The sequence below is a fragment of the Ascaphus truei genome, chromosome 5 (assembly GCF_040206685.1).
Source record: "Ascaphus truei isolate aAscTru1 chromosome 5, aAscTru1.hap1, whole genome shotgun sequence".
Lineage (NCBI taxonomy): Eukaryota > Metazoa > Chordata > Amphibia > Anura > Ascaphidae > Ascaphus > Ascaphus truei.
Genome location: NC_134487.1, coordinates 243,187,226 through 243,205,717, shown reverse-complemented (window position 1 = coordinate 243,205,717; position 18,492 = coordinate 243,187,226). Strand labels below are relative to the sequence as shown.

At 48.2% G+C, this 18,492-nt stretch overlaps 1 protein-coding gene across 1 annotated transcript in view; it reads right to left on the bottom strand.

Annotated features, from left to right (window-relative positions):
- The window catches only part of SLIT3 (slit guidance ligand 3), a 765,483-nt gene that overhangs the window by 240,539 nt on the left and 506,452 nt on the right, over nt 1-18,492 (bottom strand). The window contains exon 6 of the mRNA XM_075601882.1: nt 8,166-8,237. Within this exon, the coding sequence (XP_075457997.1) occupies nt 8,166-8,237 (72 nt within the window). The remainder of the gene's footprint in view (nt 1-8,165; nt 8,238-18,492) is intronic.

Here is an 18,492-nt window from a genome sequence, read left to right as displayed (position 1 = left end):
AAGAAGGGGATTAAGTGAGAGCACACAAATTCCAATAGCCACTGTTGGGATTGGACATATTGCTTTTCTCATACAGTATCTACAATGTTAATGCAAGACTATAAAAGCGCTATGACGACTTTTGAGCGTGAACCTTCTGCAGATATATTCTTGGAGTATTTGCACATTAACTCTAATGCACATACCAACACCGACATTGGCTTTGACCTCTACGGCTGCAGCGGAGGTCACAGTGTCTATGAATGACTTAAATGGTTTATTTGATAGTAGGAACACCCTCTTTATGTCATTCTTCTTCCAGTTGGTAGTGAACCACTGCAATGCAGAAAAACCAAACCAAATGGGTTCTGCCAAAGGTCAAGGCTCTGCTACAAATCTTATTTAAACATTTTAAAGCCAGCATTGGCAACATCACTAAGGATCACCGTGGAATGTTAATCTAGGTGTTCTAACTCTTTATTCCAGTGTATTTTTGGTAATCAGAGTATCACTGTAGTCTCAATAGAGACTTAGACAACATGTTTGGTATAGACTCTCAAACAATACTGTAATAAACTGACCTCTGAAAGCCTCCGATTTTTAAATGCTGCTAGGGCTTCATCAAATGACCATTTCCTCTTGATTCCTACATTACTTTTCCTAACCAGAACTAGAACAATATTTTCTTTCTGCATATTTTCCTTGTTCTTTTATCATTGAAAATGGGTTAATTTTGTGTTCTATCAATGTTACCATCTACTCTTTACAGCGCAAATCTGATCAAATTAATCTTTCGTAATGAAAACAAATGAAGCCCATGTAAAGCACCATCATTTCTGCATACACAAATATGAAAAGGGACAATAAAATATTCAGTTTCTTCAAATTTTGACTCCAATGTATTTTCTTCCAACAGAGCAGTTACAAAGACAACAGTCGCACATTCACAGTTATATTAGTTTGAACCATTTAAATTAGAAGGATATCGTTGCTGAGAAACCCTGTAGTAAAACAATGAAGTAGTCTGGTGCACCGTTTAGTATAGATATGAACTCATTGGCCCCGATGTACTGTATGAAGGCAACTGTGATGCAATTCTAAGGCAAAACATAGAGAAAAAAATGTTCTATTGATTTCAATGTGAATTTTCTTTCATGTATAGTATAGTGCAGGTCCCCTCCCACCCCCCAGAATTGCAACAATTTTGCCATGATACAAATATGACATTGTGAATGGTGTGTGGTATTGAAAAATTAAATTGACAGAGCATAATTAGATACTTAGGGAAACCGAACTGGAACCAATCCCAATTAAGGAACAAATGCTTTGGCCGGAGTCAATATCTAAGTTTTTCTTCCTAGTGATAACCACAAATGACAGACACTGAAAGGACAGATTTTACATACTCTCAGACAGGGCTACAGAAAGAAGGTGGTGTCCGCATGGACTAAAATATCAATGTATTATATATAATATATGGTCATTGGCATTATACTGTAGATGCACAGTCGATAGATATAACCTGCTATGGTTTGGAGCTATGAGATAACAAAGAAATACTTCCAATGTTTAAGTCCCTTTTTTCATTTGGACTACCAGAGTGAGCAGCGTCATGCAATTTTTTAGCTACTTAGATGCTGAGAAGTTTACATATGCTTAATCTCAGCTGTAATAATGGACCACTCAACTGAAAAACACACATATACTATACAATTCTAGTTGCTGTATTGTTTGCATAGGAAATTTAATTATTTGGAAATTGTTACCAGCTATTTGACCAACATACACGTAAGTCCCTTGTTTGGATTCCTGTTCGCAGAAGTAATCTACATGGTTGTTATATGGTTCTGTGTCATGGAGCTATCCTATTAATTAGGCTGAAATCAAAAATATTCCCAATACTAGATGTTATATCTTACAAAAGTGTAATTGAACAACGGGTTTCCCACTATCAATGTTTTGGGTCTAATCTTTTAGCAAGGTTATAAAGATAATATAACATTATAGGAATATATTAATTATTTACCTCTTCAGTACCGGGACGAGAGAGCAACACATTATGGATTGCTTTTGTATTATTATTTTTGGTGCTTATATATTTACAAATATAACCTTTTTATTGGCAACTCAAATAAATCAATTCCAGTTGTGCATTCATTTTCATGTAGGTACCAATGTAGATGGTGTTATTGCACTTGCTGGTGGGTGCAATAATGTGTTAGCCCCACCCCTTTTTCACATGCGTCTAACTCAAGCACAATGATGTCTGCTCCCACTGGAGCGTTATGTGTCCCACTGCAATGGCCAGCGGGAGCAATAACGTTTGCTACATCTGTATGTGCCTCTTTTTCTTGGGGCTCTACCAGGCAGGAAGAAGACGTGACTAAAAATAATCAAGAACAGTTGTAATCATTCATGTAATTTGCCAATAGAACATCCATTGTATCTTCTACCATGAGCATTATACGATGGTAGGTATATCTGAATATTTTGTAGACTAAAAAGAGCCCTATATTACATATTAAGGCTCTTGGAAATTGGAGCTGTGAAGCCTCCAGTGCATTTCCCTACTAAGGATTAATTTGTGAAAATATATAATGGGCTAAACTGAACAAAACAAAGGTGCCTTATGAATATATAGACATGTGCAATTACCCTTTTATTTACAGCCCAATAATGACTATATTGTCTAAAAATCAGATGGAAAAAGCAATAAGGGAAATTTCCATCAATAATTCAACGTTTCCTGGATGTTTGTTTATAGTACCATGTTAAAAACTAAAAAACTATCGTTACTTAATTAAGAACAAAGTAACATAGTACAGGGTAAAATTCCCATGACAGCCTGAACCACAACGATTTTGTTTCATGAAAAATGAATGAAAACATCAAATTGATACCTCCTAATTATTGGATAGAGTTATTTCTGATGGCATACAGCTATACTTTTCTATAGTTTATTGCAAGGGAAAGATTGCATGGATTATTTTGTTCATCCATTATGTCATTTTTATGGTTTAGTTTAATTTGGCCCCCGAAGAAAATAACACCTGAAATCCAAGTTCAGTAAGTTATCTAGCTTTTTAGCGATTTATATAACATTAAATCAATTGGTGGTCCATAACTCGCTATGGTACAATATACATCAACTGAGCTATCTCGCGACACTGATTTTGGTCTTGAGATACCAGTTCTTGGACTTGTATAAAAGAGTATGGGTAGATGCCACATTTTTCACTGTATCCCAAATTTGCCTAAGACAGACAGGCTAATATGTAGGTGACTTTGAATTAAAAGATCAACATTACTAACTCTTAATCGTGCAGAACATATTTTAATAAAGCAGATGACTGCAACAGTCTTCCTATAGAAAAGTGTATTTTTGTCAAATGTATGTTTCTAATAATCAATAGCCATTTTTGTATATATATTAAGTTCAGGACAGTGTAAAGTGCACCAAAAGGTCCATAAGGTGGGGAAAAGTATGTTCTTCATGTATTGTAAAATTCATACTAGTATACAAGAGTATTTTTCCATTTCAAATATGTTGTAAGAAATTCAATTATGATAGTCATGGTACAATCATTTTATAATTAATAGGTTTCCAATATATTTTCTTAGCATAATAATTCGAGTTACAAAATAGGGTATCAATATTAGCTATTACTTGTGCTTAAAATGGTACATTGAAATAATCCACATACTGCATGTTGAAGTTTAAATAGTAGATAGGGAACCTAATACAAATTTGGAACATACAATTATTAGGAACCTTTGGCAAGGTTTAACATGTGGGTTATCTCTATTTCAAACTTTAATAAATGTGATTTTATCTCAAGTGTCGGCTCATGAACATATTTGTAATCATCTCTGTGTTCTAGTAACAAAGAATACATTTTTATGGAAACAATATATCAAACATAACCCGAAGGTGTCTTTTGTGACAAAAAATGTCGCAATGCAGCATCCATGTTGGCAATGACATCACTGTCTTTGTGAAGTCTTCGTGTACGTGGCTAGTTTTTAAAGTAACTGACCACACCCTTTTTTACTTACAATAGTAAAAATTAAAAGTGGTTTCTTGTGGGATACAAGGCTACTGGCAAAATGTGAACTTTTCAGTTTGTTATATTTGATTCATGCTTGTATGAGTGAAACAACAAAACTTCATAGGCACTTTATAAGGGTAGTTGGTCCATTTCCATTTGAACTTGGGTCATAACTTTACACATGCACTGTTCAAGATTCTTTGAAGCCATTGGAGTATCCTACAGTTCAAGATGTAATGAAAGGAAAGAACCCAACCTGCTTACATGTTGGATTACTTATGAAACTCTTCGGCACATCACTTGTACAAAAAATATAAAAAATACCAGTAACATGATCGATAGAGAATCATGGCTACAGGGAGACTGTTAAATCCATGTCCAAGAGTAACTATATTGTTTCAAACATTCCTAAGCAACACAGTAAATTGTGTGTGTATGTATACAAATATATATATATGGCATATCTAAAAGTAGTGACTGAACATCTACTCTATAGCTGTGACAGGGTGAACACACCTACTCTTTGCTGGATTTTGTTCTCAATTAAAACAGTTAACTGATTAATAGTTTGCAAGTAGTTCCTATATATTTGACATATAGGCTGGAAGTCACTAAGCACTGATGTGCTGTATTGTAAAATACTTTTACAGCCATTGACTTGAATGGAAGTTAACACGATACCCAGCATCAGCGCATACTGAATCTCCCTTTTAGTTCCTTTAATTATTTGAAGCAATAGTGGGCAGGTGTATTTTTTGGACACATACAATTTGACAGTTCTTGGCAATTAGGTCCTGCTTGTTAGACCATAAATATGGAAAACATTCAGAAAAAATATTGTTGGCAAATGAATGGCAAAGAAAATGGCAAATTATTGCATACTGCCCATTGGATTATCCTGTATATATAAAATTAGCCAGATTTAGACTTGGGGGATTTGCTGGAATCAAGTAAATTCTATGAACAGATTTCCATTCATAAATTAGAAAATCCAATTAAAATACAAACTGATATTTTAAGAGGACCATCTGTATTTTGACCAACGCCAAAGGCAAGCGGAGTTACTGTATCATGATCATTAAGCCATTCCTGGCAACTGACCCTGGTTGACATCTAAGTGAACCCAGGGATGTGTATTATAATCCTATTTGCTTAACTTGTGGAAATTCTGGTGAAGTCGAGCTAGGTATAAGCCTGGATCCCTATCACAAAGGACATAAAGTCAGGTGGCAGGATGTTTAAAGGCCTGAGTATGCTAAAACTCATAAGGAAAGGCTATGGCCATAGTGTAAGTACCACTTCTAAACCTCTGTACAGGCATACCCCGCATTAAGGTACGCAATGGGACCGGAACACGTATGTAAAGCGAAAATGTACTTAAAGTGAAGCACTACCTTTTTTCCCCTTATCGATGCATGTACTGTACTGCAATCGTCATATACGTGCATAACTGATGCAAATAACGCATTTGTAACAGGCTCTATAGTCTCCCCGCTTGCGCACAACTTTGGTACAGGGAGCTGGTATTGCTGTTCAGGATGTGCTGACAGGCGCATGTGTGAGCTGCCGTTTGCCTATTGGGCGATATGTCCTTAATCGCGAGTGTACTTAAAGTGAGTGTCCTTAAACCGAGGTATGCCTGTAAATATGATGTTCGTTCATGACAGAATTATGCACAAAGATAGGTATATGGAAATGAACCACCATTAAGTGACATATGTATTTGAAAAATTAAGTCAGAAGTACAATATTTAATCACATTACATGAATGCGCGGTAACAAACTAAATGCTGTGGCATAGTGCTTAGACACACGTGTTGCATGCGGGCTAACTTTTAGAGAATTTCTGGCCCCTATCCAATATGCCATGAGTTTTTCCCCTGTGCTGGAGTTTAAATGAATGGGACTTAAAGGTTCTCCATCACAAGTAAGATATATTCACAGTACACTGAATAGGGATGGGCCCCCGTGCGTTATAATTCAGGAACCTTAAAACGTTGCTGTCCTTTACAACATGAACCTTCCTTCTAAAACTTGCAACATTTTGAGCAACGTAGATAATTGAAATAAGTGTTCCATGTACTATTTAATATAACTTTACAGATCAATGTGTTTATTACCACATGCCTACACCAGAGATGCACCTGTATTGACTATGTGCTTTTTTTTTTTTTTTACATCTCTAAGAATTGGTATTGATTGCTCTGCAAAGATGTATTAAACATTCATTTTCATTTGTGTGTTTCTTTTTAATCGGAAAACAGCCTGATCTGTCACAGCAAGGTCTGCAGTTTGTTTTTTGAATTGTATTAACATGAAGGTTATACTGATGCTTTCTAGTGACCATGTGCATTTTAATTTACCAGTTGCATCTTTTCTAATAACATATACTGTACTGATGCAACGTACATACTTCAGTACCATAAAAGGATACTGCGTGTTTTTCTATTATTATTATGCGTGTTTTTTCTATTATTATTATTTATTTATTTTTTTTCAAAAGGTATCAACACATTCAGGTAATATTGAGTAAAACACCAGTATCTATCACTTGTAGTTTGATGCAAGATGAACACAGGAGGCTGATTATAAAGTAACCCCACAGCGCTGACAGAAGAACGGTGCACCCATATAACCCTCCCAGTGCTAGATGGGCCTGGAATGCATTGCTCTGCAAAAAAAAAAAAAATGAATGCAGCCTTGTTGATTTTCCTGTACCCCATCCTAAACGAATATAGTGGAAGCAGCAAAAAAAGTATCTTGGAATAGTTATGTCGTTCTCAAGCTATTCATTACTTAATCTTCAAATACGTATTCACAGCAGTAAAGTGCCATTAGAATGTCATGCCAATGAATGTAAGTACTGTATTATGTGTTGTACAAAACAAATAGATAATGGGCATCATTACAAGTCCTCTAAGAAAAAAAGATTTCCTTCCCGAAATGTGTCAAAGGATATTAAATAAATTGAAATCTCTGCTTAAGTGTTCTGTGTTAAACAGCTAATTCACATTCCATTGCAATGTTTTCTTTGATTGCTTTTGGCAATACAGTGATTCCACTATATCACTGTGCCACTTGCATGGCACCATGCCCCCTATATAACCTTTTTCACGTGTCCACGAGAGGCCTTGCCAGCACAATGTTACTACACTCAGTTTAAAAGCTATTCTGCTCTTACACATGCTCACTATACCCACACAAAATGTAAACAAAACTGAAAATGCTCTCCTTTGCCATGACCATATGGAGTAGAACCAGTGTATAGCTAATCACAATTAAACTACATTTTAGGGTTAAATAAATAGGTACATTCAACACTTAATAATACTTATTTTAGTTTTCAACCACATCCTATGTCATCAAAAATTAAATTAGAAAAATAAGTTATTTAGTAAAGACAATGAGAGAAATTGCTACATTTTACCTTGCAAATTATCATTTTGTCATTTATATTTAAAGGATATATTCCATACCATTCTCCAATCAAATCTGAGTTTAAAAAATATATATATATATATAATATTGCTCTTCATATATTATTACTCATTATATATATATATATAAATAAAACACATAAATGGCAAAAAAAAGCTGCTGGTAGTGTGAAAATGATATGATGCCTGAATTCACACATATATATGACATACTCTTATATACACACATATATTTTTCTGCCAGGAACACACGTATAATGTTCACACACAAATAGACACAGTTCTCATTTCCCCAGGTGTAATATGAAATGCTAGGGCCAATTCTATTACCCTCTGTATGGAAAATCAAAGGAAAGCTGAACCTGTTAACTCAATGCTGTGCCTCCTGAACATGGGTCTGCCTATAGGTTGCATGCGCTTCATCTGCTGTTGAAATCCATCTGTTTCGCACAGCCACAAATATGCCATTGTAAAGGCTCATCAGTAGAGAAGTACTCTGTTGTGGTTTAATTAGCAGTAGCCCCACTCTGTGGGAGGTGAGCAATTTAACTTCACTGGTTGTAACACTTTCAGCAGGGTACAAGAACCAAAAGGGACATAAGGAGAAAGGTTTTTTTTTTTTTTTTCTAGCACTGCAGCATGAAAGGATGTGAACACATACATTCACAGACAAGAAAAAGAAATAACAAAGTCAACTCACAGAATTTCCAAGTCCCGCAGGGCTCGAAAGACTCCATCCTCAATGCAGCTTATCTGGTTGTTGTCCAGTTGCCTGTAGAAAGGAAGGAAAAGTCAAAAGGATGGCTGGGTAACAGAGCTGCCTTAGAGAACCAGGGTCCAGGCTTTCTTGTCACTAAGGTGTCCCTCCACCCCCTTTGCAGTCTATGCTCGTCACCCAGGAGGAGGCTTGCTTGTAAACTGCTGCTCTCTCTGTTCATACTGAGTGTCTGAGAGAGCTGCACTGTATAGCAAGTGAAGCATGGCAGGTCTCAGTAAATATTAATTGCACATTTTTTTTAAAGGCAGAAGGGAGTAATTTCATTACATTAGGGCATCCAATCCATTACAAGCTTTTACCGTCATGTCACTGAAACAATTTCATTAAGCTAAAGGCCCGTAAATCATGTGAGGTCACTTTCCTGCCCTCGGCGACCTCCCAGAATCCCTTTTTTTCCTTTTACTGGAAGTTGCAGTCCTCTGTCCTGACACAGTAGTAAATTTCAAGGCTTTATCTGCTCAAGAGCTGCAAGGGTGTCTGGGGAATATATACCAATACCAAATTAGACTCAACTAATCTAATTTTATAGTCTTTTATTATTCTAAGCACCAAATGTCTGTGGTGGTTCAATGCCTCTCTCTATGCATTGTTGCAAGTCCCATCTGGGAAGCCCTTCTTCTGAAACATTTGGTAACTTATACATTCAGCTTAAATGCATTAACCACTGCCAGATCCTCCGTATCCTAGCCAAAAAATTAAAAAAATACATATCACCTAATTTATAACCAACAAAATGTAATTTGCCTGTTAAATCTACGCTAGACTGTACACGTTGTGATTTCATTTCCACAGGTTGACATAATGTATGTTTCTTCTAAAGGGTCTGCAACACAGGTTCTTTGCAATTGGGTAGTTTCAGTAAAGAAAATATTTTATATATATATATATATATATATATATATATATATATATATATATAAAATATTTTTTATATATATATATATATATATATATATATATATATATATATATATATATATATATATATATATATATATATATACAGTGGTTGACAAATCACCAAAAAATCTACTCGCCACACAAAAAAATCTACTCGCCACCTAGTACCAAACGTGTGCTGCTTGGGCCAATATTTACTCGACCCGGGGGTTAAATCCACTCGCCCGGGGCGAGCAAATGTATAGGTTTGTCGAACACTCTATATATATATATATATATATATATATACACACACACACACGCACAAACAGTATATATATATATGACGTGAATGTGCTCACAAGTAATATTTTTATATGCTATACGGTGGAGGGTTTTTAGTCACCTTTTCACCCACCATAACCTAAATAATGTGGGGTGAGGACCTACCCAAGTCTTAAATTGCAAAGCCAGTACAACCAACCTCGCACTAATGAGACCCACAAGGTCGAAACAGTCTGTCTGTGAGTGGGTTCACTGGCTTTGCAACTCATCCTAGGCTATGTTTTAAAGCTGTGTTTAAAATAGCGAGCATTTGCTTAAGGGTTCCATGTAATAATGGATTTAAGACATAAGGTGGCACTGTGTGCTCATTTGCATGTCATTTTCCAGAATCCCTTGATGCAGTGTGTGAATCTGTATCAACAACAGTTTTAAGAATATGACATAATACATTTATTATTTTGTATGTATATGTAATTTTGCATTACAGATGAGTTGTCAAAAATGCACTATTGCTATGTTCACAATAATCTAACAATTCTTAGAGAAATAATGTAGTTGTTTTAGGGCTCCCTAAACCTGTGTGTAGCCATTATCTGGCATTGCAACTATTACTGTTGAAGGATGGAAGCAGTTATCTTATCTAACATCAATGTAATGATGGATTTTATCCTATCCTGTCTGCTGAGAGGACAGGAAATCATCTCCAGTGTTAAGAACGTGCCAACTAGGCGCAGGGCCAGGTGGTTCAGGCTAAGTGAAAGGTTAAGGTAAGTGGTTGCTGCATATATGAGTGTAAAGCTGTCAGATTTTAGGAAATCTCAACCTGGCCAGGTTTACATGAGCCAGCAATACATTAATGCTTAAGTATGGAACTGCTCTAAAAATGCCATCTGTTAGACTAATTTGAAAGCAACACCGTTTTAGTGATTATAAGATACCTGCTATTCTTGACCAAGTTGCGTTTTTCTGCAGACCTGCGCAAACTGAGTTTTTTTTTTTCGTTTTTCCCTGTTTAGACTCGCTTAAAACACTTAAAACTGGGAAAATAGGCACTAAATCATTTTTTAATGTATCCCGGTTTCTACATTTGAAAATCTGGTCACCATACCTATAGTTCAGTTCTGATTAGTCTAACTTTGATACGGCTGCTGCACTCTTTCCTTAATTGGCCATAAATAAAAGCAGTCAATATTTCTTATTGCATGATACCTATAATTTCATTTCTGTGCTTTTTCTAGTTAGACCATCGACCCTACAATGATATACAAACCTTAAAAAAGCATGTAGTGGTTGTTACTGTATGTGGCAAAGTACTTTACGTTTCTTCCAACTGCAATATATATATTTCTAAATGAGATTGCACCTTTTAAATAGTGCTAAACTTTTGAACCCTTTAGCCATTTAAGAAATTACTTTACATGTGAGTGTGTATTCACTACATGTGGTTGAAATTTCCAGTAGCCGCATTGTTCGAGGAATCATGTAGATTCATAGCAGGTTGCTTTTTAAGTAGCAGGTTTTTCCATGTACTGTACAGTTCCTGTGCAGGACCGGTCCACTGAGGCCATTCTCCCTCCACTGCAGAGGTAAAGGAGAATTTTCACAGGTAGTGTTAGGACCTGCGTACTGGCCGTGCCATGAAGTGGCTGCAGGCTTATAACGCTTTGGCCAAAGGGTTTAACTAAGTGACACTTACTCATGAGAATACTAAGGCTTGGTCCCCACTGCTTACTGGGCTACTGCAGGGCTCGCTATGGCGGGCACTGCGGGGACAAGATCCGCCCCTCCAAGGGGTCGGGCCCGCTGCGAGGGGGGCCCACCACGCTGTGCGGTGCGTTTTTCAGACTCACATTAAAATTGTGAGTAGAAGTAGCGACGGAGCGTTAGGCCTCGCCCCCGGCATTTCAGCCAATGAGGGTGAACCTGCCTGGTGATATCATGGCCGCACCCCCATCACACCCCCCTGTCTTTCCTTCTGCAGCTCACTGCAGACCGGGGAACTCGGCTGCACGCGCCGCCAGCTTCGCAGGCGCGCATGTAGCGCAGGCACTGGGGCCGTACATTTACTATGCATTTTTAACATTTGGATGTAGCATTGGGAATTTTTGTCTTTTGTTGTATACATTTGGCAATGCTCACTAGCACTCCTACTGACACACACACACACACATATATATATATATATGACTAGCTGATATACCCGGCGTTGCCCGGGATTGCAGGGGTGGGGTGCGTGAAGGGCGGGGTGGGAAGGGGGGATGCGTGAAGGGCGGGGGGGGTGCGTGAAGGGCGGGGTGGGAAGGGGGGTGAAGGGCAGGGAGGGGGTGGGGGGTGAAGGTCGGGGAGGGGTGGGGGGCGAAGGGCAGGGGGAGGGGGGGCGAAGGGCAGAGGGAGGGGGGGCAAAGGGCAGGGGGAGGGGGGGGCAAAGGGCAGGGGGAGGGGGGGACAAAGGGCAGGAGGAGGGGGGGCATGAAGGGCAGGAGGAGGGGGGGCGAAGGGCAGGGGGAGGGGGTCGCGAAGGGCAGGGGGAGGGGGGGCGAAGGGCAGGGGGAGGGGGGGGTGAAGGGCAGGGGGAGGGGGGGCGAAGGGCAGAGGGAGGGGGGGCAAAGGGCAGGGGGAGGGGGGGGCGAAGGGCAGGAGGAGGGGGGCCGTGAAGGGCAGGAGGAGGGGGGGGCGAAGGGCAGGGGGAGGGGGGCGCGAAGGGCAGGGGGAGGGGGGGCGAAGGGCAGGGGGAGGGGGGGGCGAAGGGCAGGGGGAAGGGGGGGGGCAAAGGGCAGGGGGAAGGGGGGGGGTGAAGGGCAGGGGGAGGGGGGCGAAGGGCAGGTGGAGGGGGGGCCAAGGGCAGGGGGAGGGGGGGCGAAGGGCAGCGGGTGGGGGGTGAAGGGCAGGGGGTGGGGGGCGAAGGGCAGGGGATGGGGGCGAAGGGCAGGGGGCAAAGGGCAGGGGGCGAAGGGCAGGGGTGGGGGTGAAGGGCAGGGGTGGGGGGTGAAGGGCAGGGGTTGGGGGGTGAAGGGCAGGGGTAGGGGGGGTGAAGGGCAGGGGTAGGGGGGGTGAAGGGCAGGGGTAGGGTGAAGGGCAGGGGTGGGGGGGGTGAAGGGCAGGGGTAGGGGGGTGAAGGGCAGGGGTAGGGTGGGTGAAGGGCAGGGGTATGGGGGGGTGAAGGGCAGGGGTAGGGGGGTGAAGGGCAGGGGTAGGGGGGTTGTAGGGTAGGGGGTAGGGGGGGTGAAGGGAAGGGGGTGGTGGGTGAAGGGCAGGGGTAGGGGTGGTGAAGGGCAGGGGTAGGGGGGGTGAAGGGCAGGGGTAGGGTGAAGGGCAGGGGTAGGGGGGTGAAGGGCAGGGGTAGGGTGAAGGGCAGGGGCAGGGTGTGTGGGGTGAAGGGCAGGGGAAGGGTGAAGGGCAGGGGCAGGGTGTGTGGGGTGAAGGGCAGGGGTAGGGGGGGTGAAGGGCAGGGGTAGGGTGAAGGGCAGGGATAGGGGGGGGTGAAGGGCAGGGGTGGGGGGGTGAAGGGCAGGGGTAGGGGGGGGGTGAAGGGCAGGGGTAGGAGGGGGAGAAGGGCCGGGGTAGGGGGGTGAAGGGCAGGGGTGTGGGGGGTGAAGGGCAGGGGTAGGGGAGGTGAAGGGAAGGGGGTGAAGGGAAGGGGGTGGGGGTGAAGGGAAGGGGGTGGGTGAAGGGCAGGGGGGGTGAAGGGGTGAAGGGCAGGGGGTGGGGGTGAAGGGCAGGGGTAGGGGGTGAAGGGCAGGGGTAGGGGGGTGAAGGGCAAGGGTAGGGGGGGTGAAGTGCAAGGGTAGGGGGGTGAAAGGCAGGGGTAGGGGGGGTGAAGGGCAGGGGTAGGGGGGATGAAGGGCAGGGGTAGGGGAGGTGAAGGGCAGGGGTAGGGGGGTAGGTGAAGGGCAGGGGTAGGGGGGGTGAAGGGCAGAGGGAGGGGGGGGCAAAGGGCAGGGGGAGGGGGGGCGAAGGGCAGAGGGAGGGGGGGGCAAAGGGCAGGGGGAGGGGGGGGCGAAGGGCAGGAGGAGGGGGGGCGTGAAGGGCAGGAGGAGGGGGGGGCGAAGGGCAGGGGGAGGGGGGCGCGAAGGGCAGGGGGAGGGGGGGCGAAGGGCAGGGGGAGGGGGGGGCGAAGGGCAGGGGGAAGGGGGGGGCAAAGGGCAGGGGGAAGGGGGGGGTGAAGGGCAGGGGGAGGGGGGCGAAGGGCAGGTGGAGGGGGGGCCAAGGGCAGGGGGAGGGGGGGCGAAGGGCAGCGGGTGGGGGGTGAAGGGCAGGGGGTGGGGGGCGAAGGGCAGGGGATGGGGGGCGAAGGGCAGGGGGCAAAGGGCAGGGGGCGAAGGGCAGGGGTGGGGGCGAAGGGCAGGGGTGGGGGGTGAAGGGCAGGGGTTGGGGGGTGAAGGGCAGGGGTAGGGGGGTGAAGGGAAGGGGTAGGGGGGGTGAAGGGCAGGGGTAGGGTGAAGGGCAGGGGTGGGGGGGGTGAAGGGCAGGGGTAGGGGGGTGAAGGGCAGGGGGGGTGAAGGGCAGGGGTAGGGTGGGTGAAGGGCAGGGGTATGGGGGGGTGAAGGGCAGGGGTAGGGGGGTGAAGGGCAGGGGTAGGGGGGTTGTAGGGTAGGGGGTAGGGGGGGTGAAGGGAAGGGGGTGGTGGGTGAAGGGCAGGGGTAGGGGTGGTGAAGGGCAGGGGTAGGGGGGGTGAAGGGCAGGGGTAGGGTGAAGGGCAGGGGTAGGGGGGTGAAGGGCAGGGGTAGGGTGAAGGGCAGGGGCAGGGTATGTGGGGTGAAGGGCAGGGGTAGGGGGGGTGAAGGGCAGGGGTAGGGTGAAGGGCAGGGATAGGGGGGGTGAAGGGCAGGGGTGGGGGGGTGAAGGGCAGGGGTAGGGGGGGGGTGAAGGGCAGGGGTAGGAGGGGGAGAAGGGCCGGGGTAGGGGGGTGAAGGGCAGGGGTGTGGGGGGTGAAGGGCAGGGGTAGGGGAGGTGAAGGGAAGGGGGTGAAGGGAAGGGGGTGGGGGTGAAGGGAAGGGGGTGGGTGAAGGGCAGGGGTTGGGGGGTGAAGGGCAGGGGTAGGGGGGGTGAAGGGCAGGGGTAGGGGGGGTGAAGGGCAGGGGTAGGGTGAAGGGCAGGGGTGGGGGGGGTGAAGGGCAGGGGTAGGGGGGTGAAGGGCAGGGGTAGGGTGGGTGAAGGGCAGGGGTATGGGGGGGTGAAGGGCAGGGGTAGGGGGGTGAAGGGCAGGGGTAGGGGGGTTGTAGGGTAGGGGGTAGGGGGGGTGAAGGGAAGGGGGTGGTGGGTGAAGGGCAGGGGTAGGGGTGGTGAAGGGCAGGGGTAGGGGGGGTGAAGGGCAGGGGTAGGGTGAAGGGCAGGGGTAGGGGGGTGAAGGGCAGGGGTAGGGTGAAGGGCAGGGGCAGGGTGTGTGGGGTGAAGGGCAGGGGTAGGGTGAAGGGCAGGGGCAGGGTGTGTGGGGTGAAGGGCAGGGGTAGGGGGGGTGAAGGGCAGGGGTAGGGTGAAGGGCAGGGATAGGGGGGGGTGAAGGGCAGGGGTGGGGGGGTGAAGGGCAGGGGTAGGGGGGGGGTGAAGGGCAGGGGTAGGAGGGGGAGAAGGGCCGGGGTAGGGGGGTGAAGGGCAGGGGTGTGGGGGGTGAAGGGCAGGGGTAGGGGAGGTGAAGGGAAGGGGGTGAAGGGAAGGGGGTGGGGGTGAAGGGAAGGGGGTGGGTGAAGGGCAGGGGGGGTGAAGGGGTGAAGGGCAGGGGGTGGGGGTGAAGGGCAGGGGTAGGGGGTGAAGGGCAGGGGTAGGGGGGTGAAGGGCAAGGGTAGGGGGGGTGAAGTGCAAGGGTAGGGGGGTGAAAGGCAGGGGTAGGGGGGGTGAAGGGCAGGGGTAGGGGGGATGAAGGGCAGGGGTAGGGGAGGTGAAGGGCAGGGGTAGGGGGGTAGGTGAAGGGCAGGGGTAGGGGGGGTGAAGGGTAGGGGTGGTGAAGGGTAGGGGTAGGGGGGTGAAGGGCAGGGGTAGGGGGGGTGAAGGGCAGGGGTAGGGGGGTGAAGGGCAGGGGTAGGTGAAGGGCAGGGGTAGAGGGGGTTGAAGGGCAGGGGTAGAGGGGTGAAGGGCAGGGGTAGGGGGGTAGATGAAGGGTAGGGGTAGGGGGGTGAAGGGCAGGGGTAGGGGGTGAAGGGCAGGGGTAGGGGGATGAAGGGCAGGGGTAGGGGGGTGAAGGGCAGGGGTAGGGGGGGTGAAGGGCAGGGGTAGGGGGAGTGAAGGGCGGGGGGGTGAAGGGCAGGGGTGGGGGGGTGAAGGGTGGGGGGGTGAAGGGCAGGGGTGGGGGGGGTGAAGGGTGTGGGGGGCGTGAAGGGCAGGGTTGGGGGGTGAAGGGCAGGGGTGGGGGGGTGAAGGGTGAGGGGGTGAAGGGCAGGGGTAGGGGGGGTGAAGGGCAGGGGTAGGGGGGTGGTGAAGGGTAGGGGTAGGGGGGGTAAAGGGCAGGGGTGGGAGGGGTGACGGGCAGGGGTAGGGAGGGGGGGTGAAGGGCAGAGGAAGGGGGGATGAAGGGCAGGGAGGGGTGAAGGGCAGGGGTAGGGGGGTGAAGGGCAGGGGTAGGCGGGGGGGTGAAGGGCAGGGGTAGGGGGGGTGAAGGGCAGGGGTAGGGGTGAAAGTGAGGCACAAATTGTTGGCAGGAGTAAAATGTCCCTCTCCACACACACACATGATGGGAGTGAGAGGTGGTGGAGAGTGGGACTGGCACAGATCCGAGGAGGCTGCTTGGCCCCCCAGTGGCCAGGGAGGTAAGGGAGCGCCGGGGAGGTAAGGGAGCGTTGGCGGCTGGGTTAGGAGGGCCGTGCCCCGCTTCCCCTCCGTCCGGGAGCCGGTTGAGAGCGAGGGGGGAGGAGCCTGAAGTTGGCGGCTGTGGCAGGAGGGCCGCGCCGCGCTTCCCCTCCGTCCGGGAGTCGGTGCGCAGAGAGAGTGTGTGTGTGTGTGCGCTCGAGCGCGCCCCCTTTGGCCCGTCACTCCGCCTCAGGCCAATGAGAGGTGTGCGGGGGCGGGCGGGCCAAGGGAGCAATCTCATTGGCCTGAGGCGGATTGGCCTGAGGCGGAGTGACGGGCCAAAGGTCCAATGCGATTGCCCCTAGACACAGGGAACGCACATACAGACAGGCAAACACACATACAACGGTTTGAGACATATATAGATAGATGGGTGGGTTCTGGGGTTAGAAATTGCTGGGATTATGTGTTCATAGCAGTTTGCAAAACCTTTTAGAGGACAAACATAGTTGATATACTGCAGGCCTGCACAACATATGGCCCGCGGCCGGGACTCACTGTGCGGCCCGCGATGGCTCCCTCAACCCCCCCTTCCCTTCCTTGGCAGGGAAGGAGTGCGTTCCAGCGGTGTGACGTGCTCTCCCCCCGCCCCCGAGCCCGCTCCAGTATAGGGCTGACGCTGACACGCTCCCGCCCCCCCCCTCCAGTATGACGCGCTAACGCGCTCCCCTGCCTTGAGGTGCTCCACTACAGGGCTGACGTGCTGACGCTCTCCCGCTCCCCCCCGAGCCGCTCCTGACACGCTAATGTGCTTTCCCCCCCCAAGCCCGCTCCAGCACTAAGGCACTGATGCGCTTCCCTCCCCCCATCCTCAAGGCTGAGGCCCGCCGCCGCATCTTCCCCCGCCGTTGCTTCTTCCCCCGCCACCGCTTCTTTCGCCGCCGCCGCCACCGCTTCTTTCGCCGCCGCCGCCACCACAATCAGGTAGGCATGGAGGGGGAGGGGGTGATGAGGGAGAGTGAAAGGGACTGGAGGAGATGACGAAGGGTGCTGGGGGAGTTGAAGGGTGCTGGGGTAGATGAAGGCTGCTGGGGGAGATGAAGGGAGCTGGGGGACATGAAGTGAGCTGGGGACATGAAGGAAGCTGGGGGACATGAAGGAAGCTGGGGGATATGAAGGGAGCTGGGGGACATGAAGGGTGCTGGGGGATATGAAGGGTGCTGGGGGACATGAATGGTGCTGGGGGAGTTGAAGGGAGCTGGGGGAGTTGAAGGGTGCAGGGGGACATGAAGGGTGCTGGGGGACATGAAGGGTGCTGGGGACATGAAGGGTGCTGGGGGACATGAAGGGTGCAGGGGGACATGAATGGTGCTGGGGGACATGAATGGTGCTGGGGGAGATGAAGGGAGCTGGGGGAGATGAAGGGCGATTAAGGGTGCTGGGGAGATGAAGGGTGCTGGGGGAGATGAAGGGTGCTGGGGGACATGAATGAATGGTGCTGGGGGACATGAATGGAGCTGGGGGAGATGAAGGGAGATGAAGGGTGCTGGGGGACATGAAGGGTGCTGGGGGACATGAATGGAGCTGGGGGAGATGAAGGGAGATGAAGGGTGCTGGGGGACATGAAGGGTGCTGGGGGACATGAAGGGTGCTGGGGGACATGAATGATGCTGGGGGACATGAATGGTGCTGGGGGACATGAATGGTGCAGGGGGACATGAATGGTGCTGGGGGACATGGAGGGTGCTGGGGGAGATGAAGGGAGCTGGGGGAGCTGAAGGGAGATGAAGGGTCCTGAGGGAGATGAAGGGTGCTGGGAGAGATGAAGGGTGTGGGGGACATGAATGGTGCTGGGGGACATGAAGGGTGCTGGGGGACATGAAGGGTGCTGGGGGAGATGAAGGGTGCTGGGGGAGATGAAGGGAGCTGGGGGAGATGAAGGGAGCTGGGGGAGATGAAGGGAGCTGGGGGAGATGAAGGGTGCTGGGGGAGATGATGAAGGATGATGGGGGAGATGATGAAGGGTGCTGGGGGAGATGATGAAGGATGATGGGGAGATGATGAAGGGTGATGGGGGAGATGATGAAGGGTGATGGGGGAAATTATGTTTTGTGCATTTTTTTGTATGTCTGCGGTCTCACCAAATAAACCCCATTTTACTCAACAATGTTGTCCTGCCTGGTGGATTGATCCAAGAAGGTATAACAGGTGTTAAAAGTGCTTCCGTGACAAGCTTTTAAAAAAAGAAATGTATAATTTTGAATAATAAATGCTGTTTTACTCGTGCGGTCCAAATCTGTTTTCCTTGGAGCATTTCGGCCCTTCTCACTTTACGAGTTGTGCAAGCCTGATATACTGTATACTG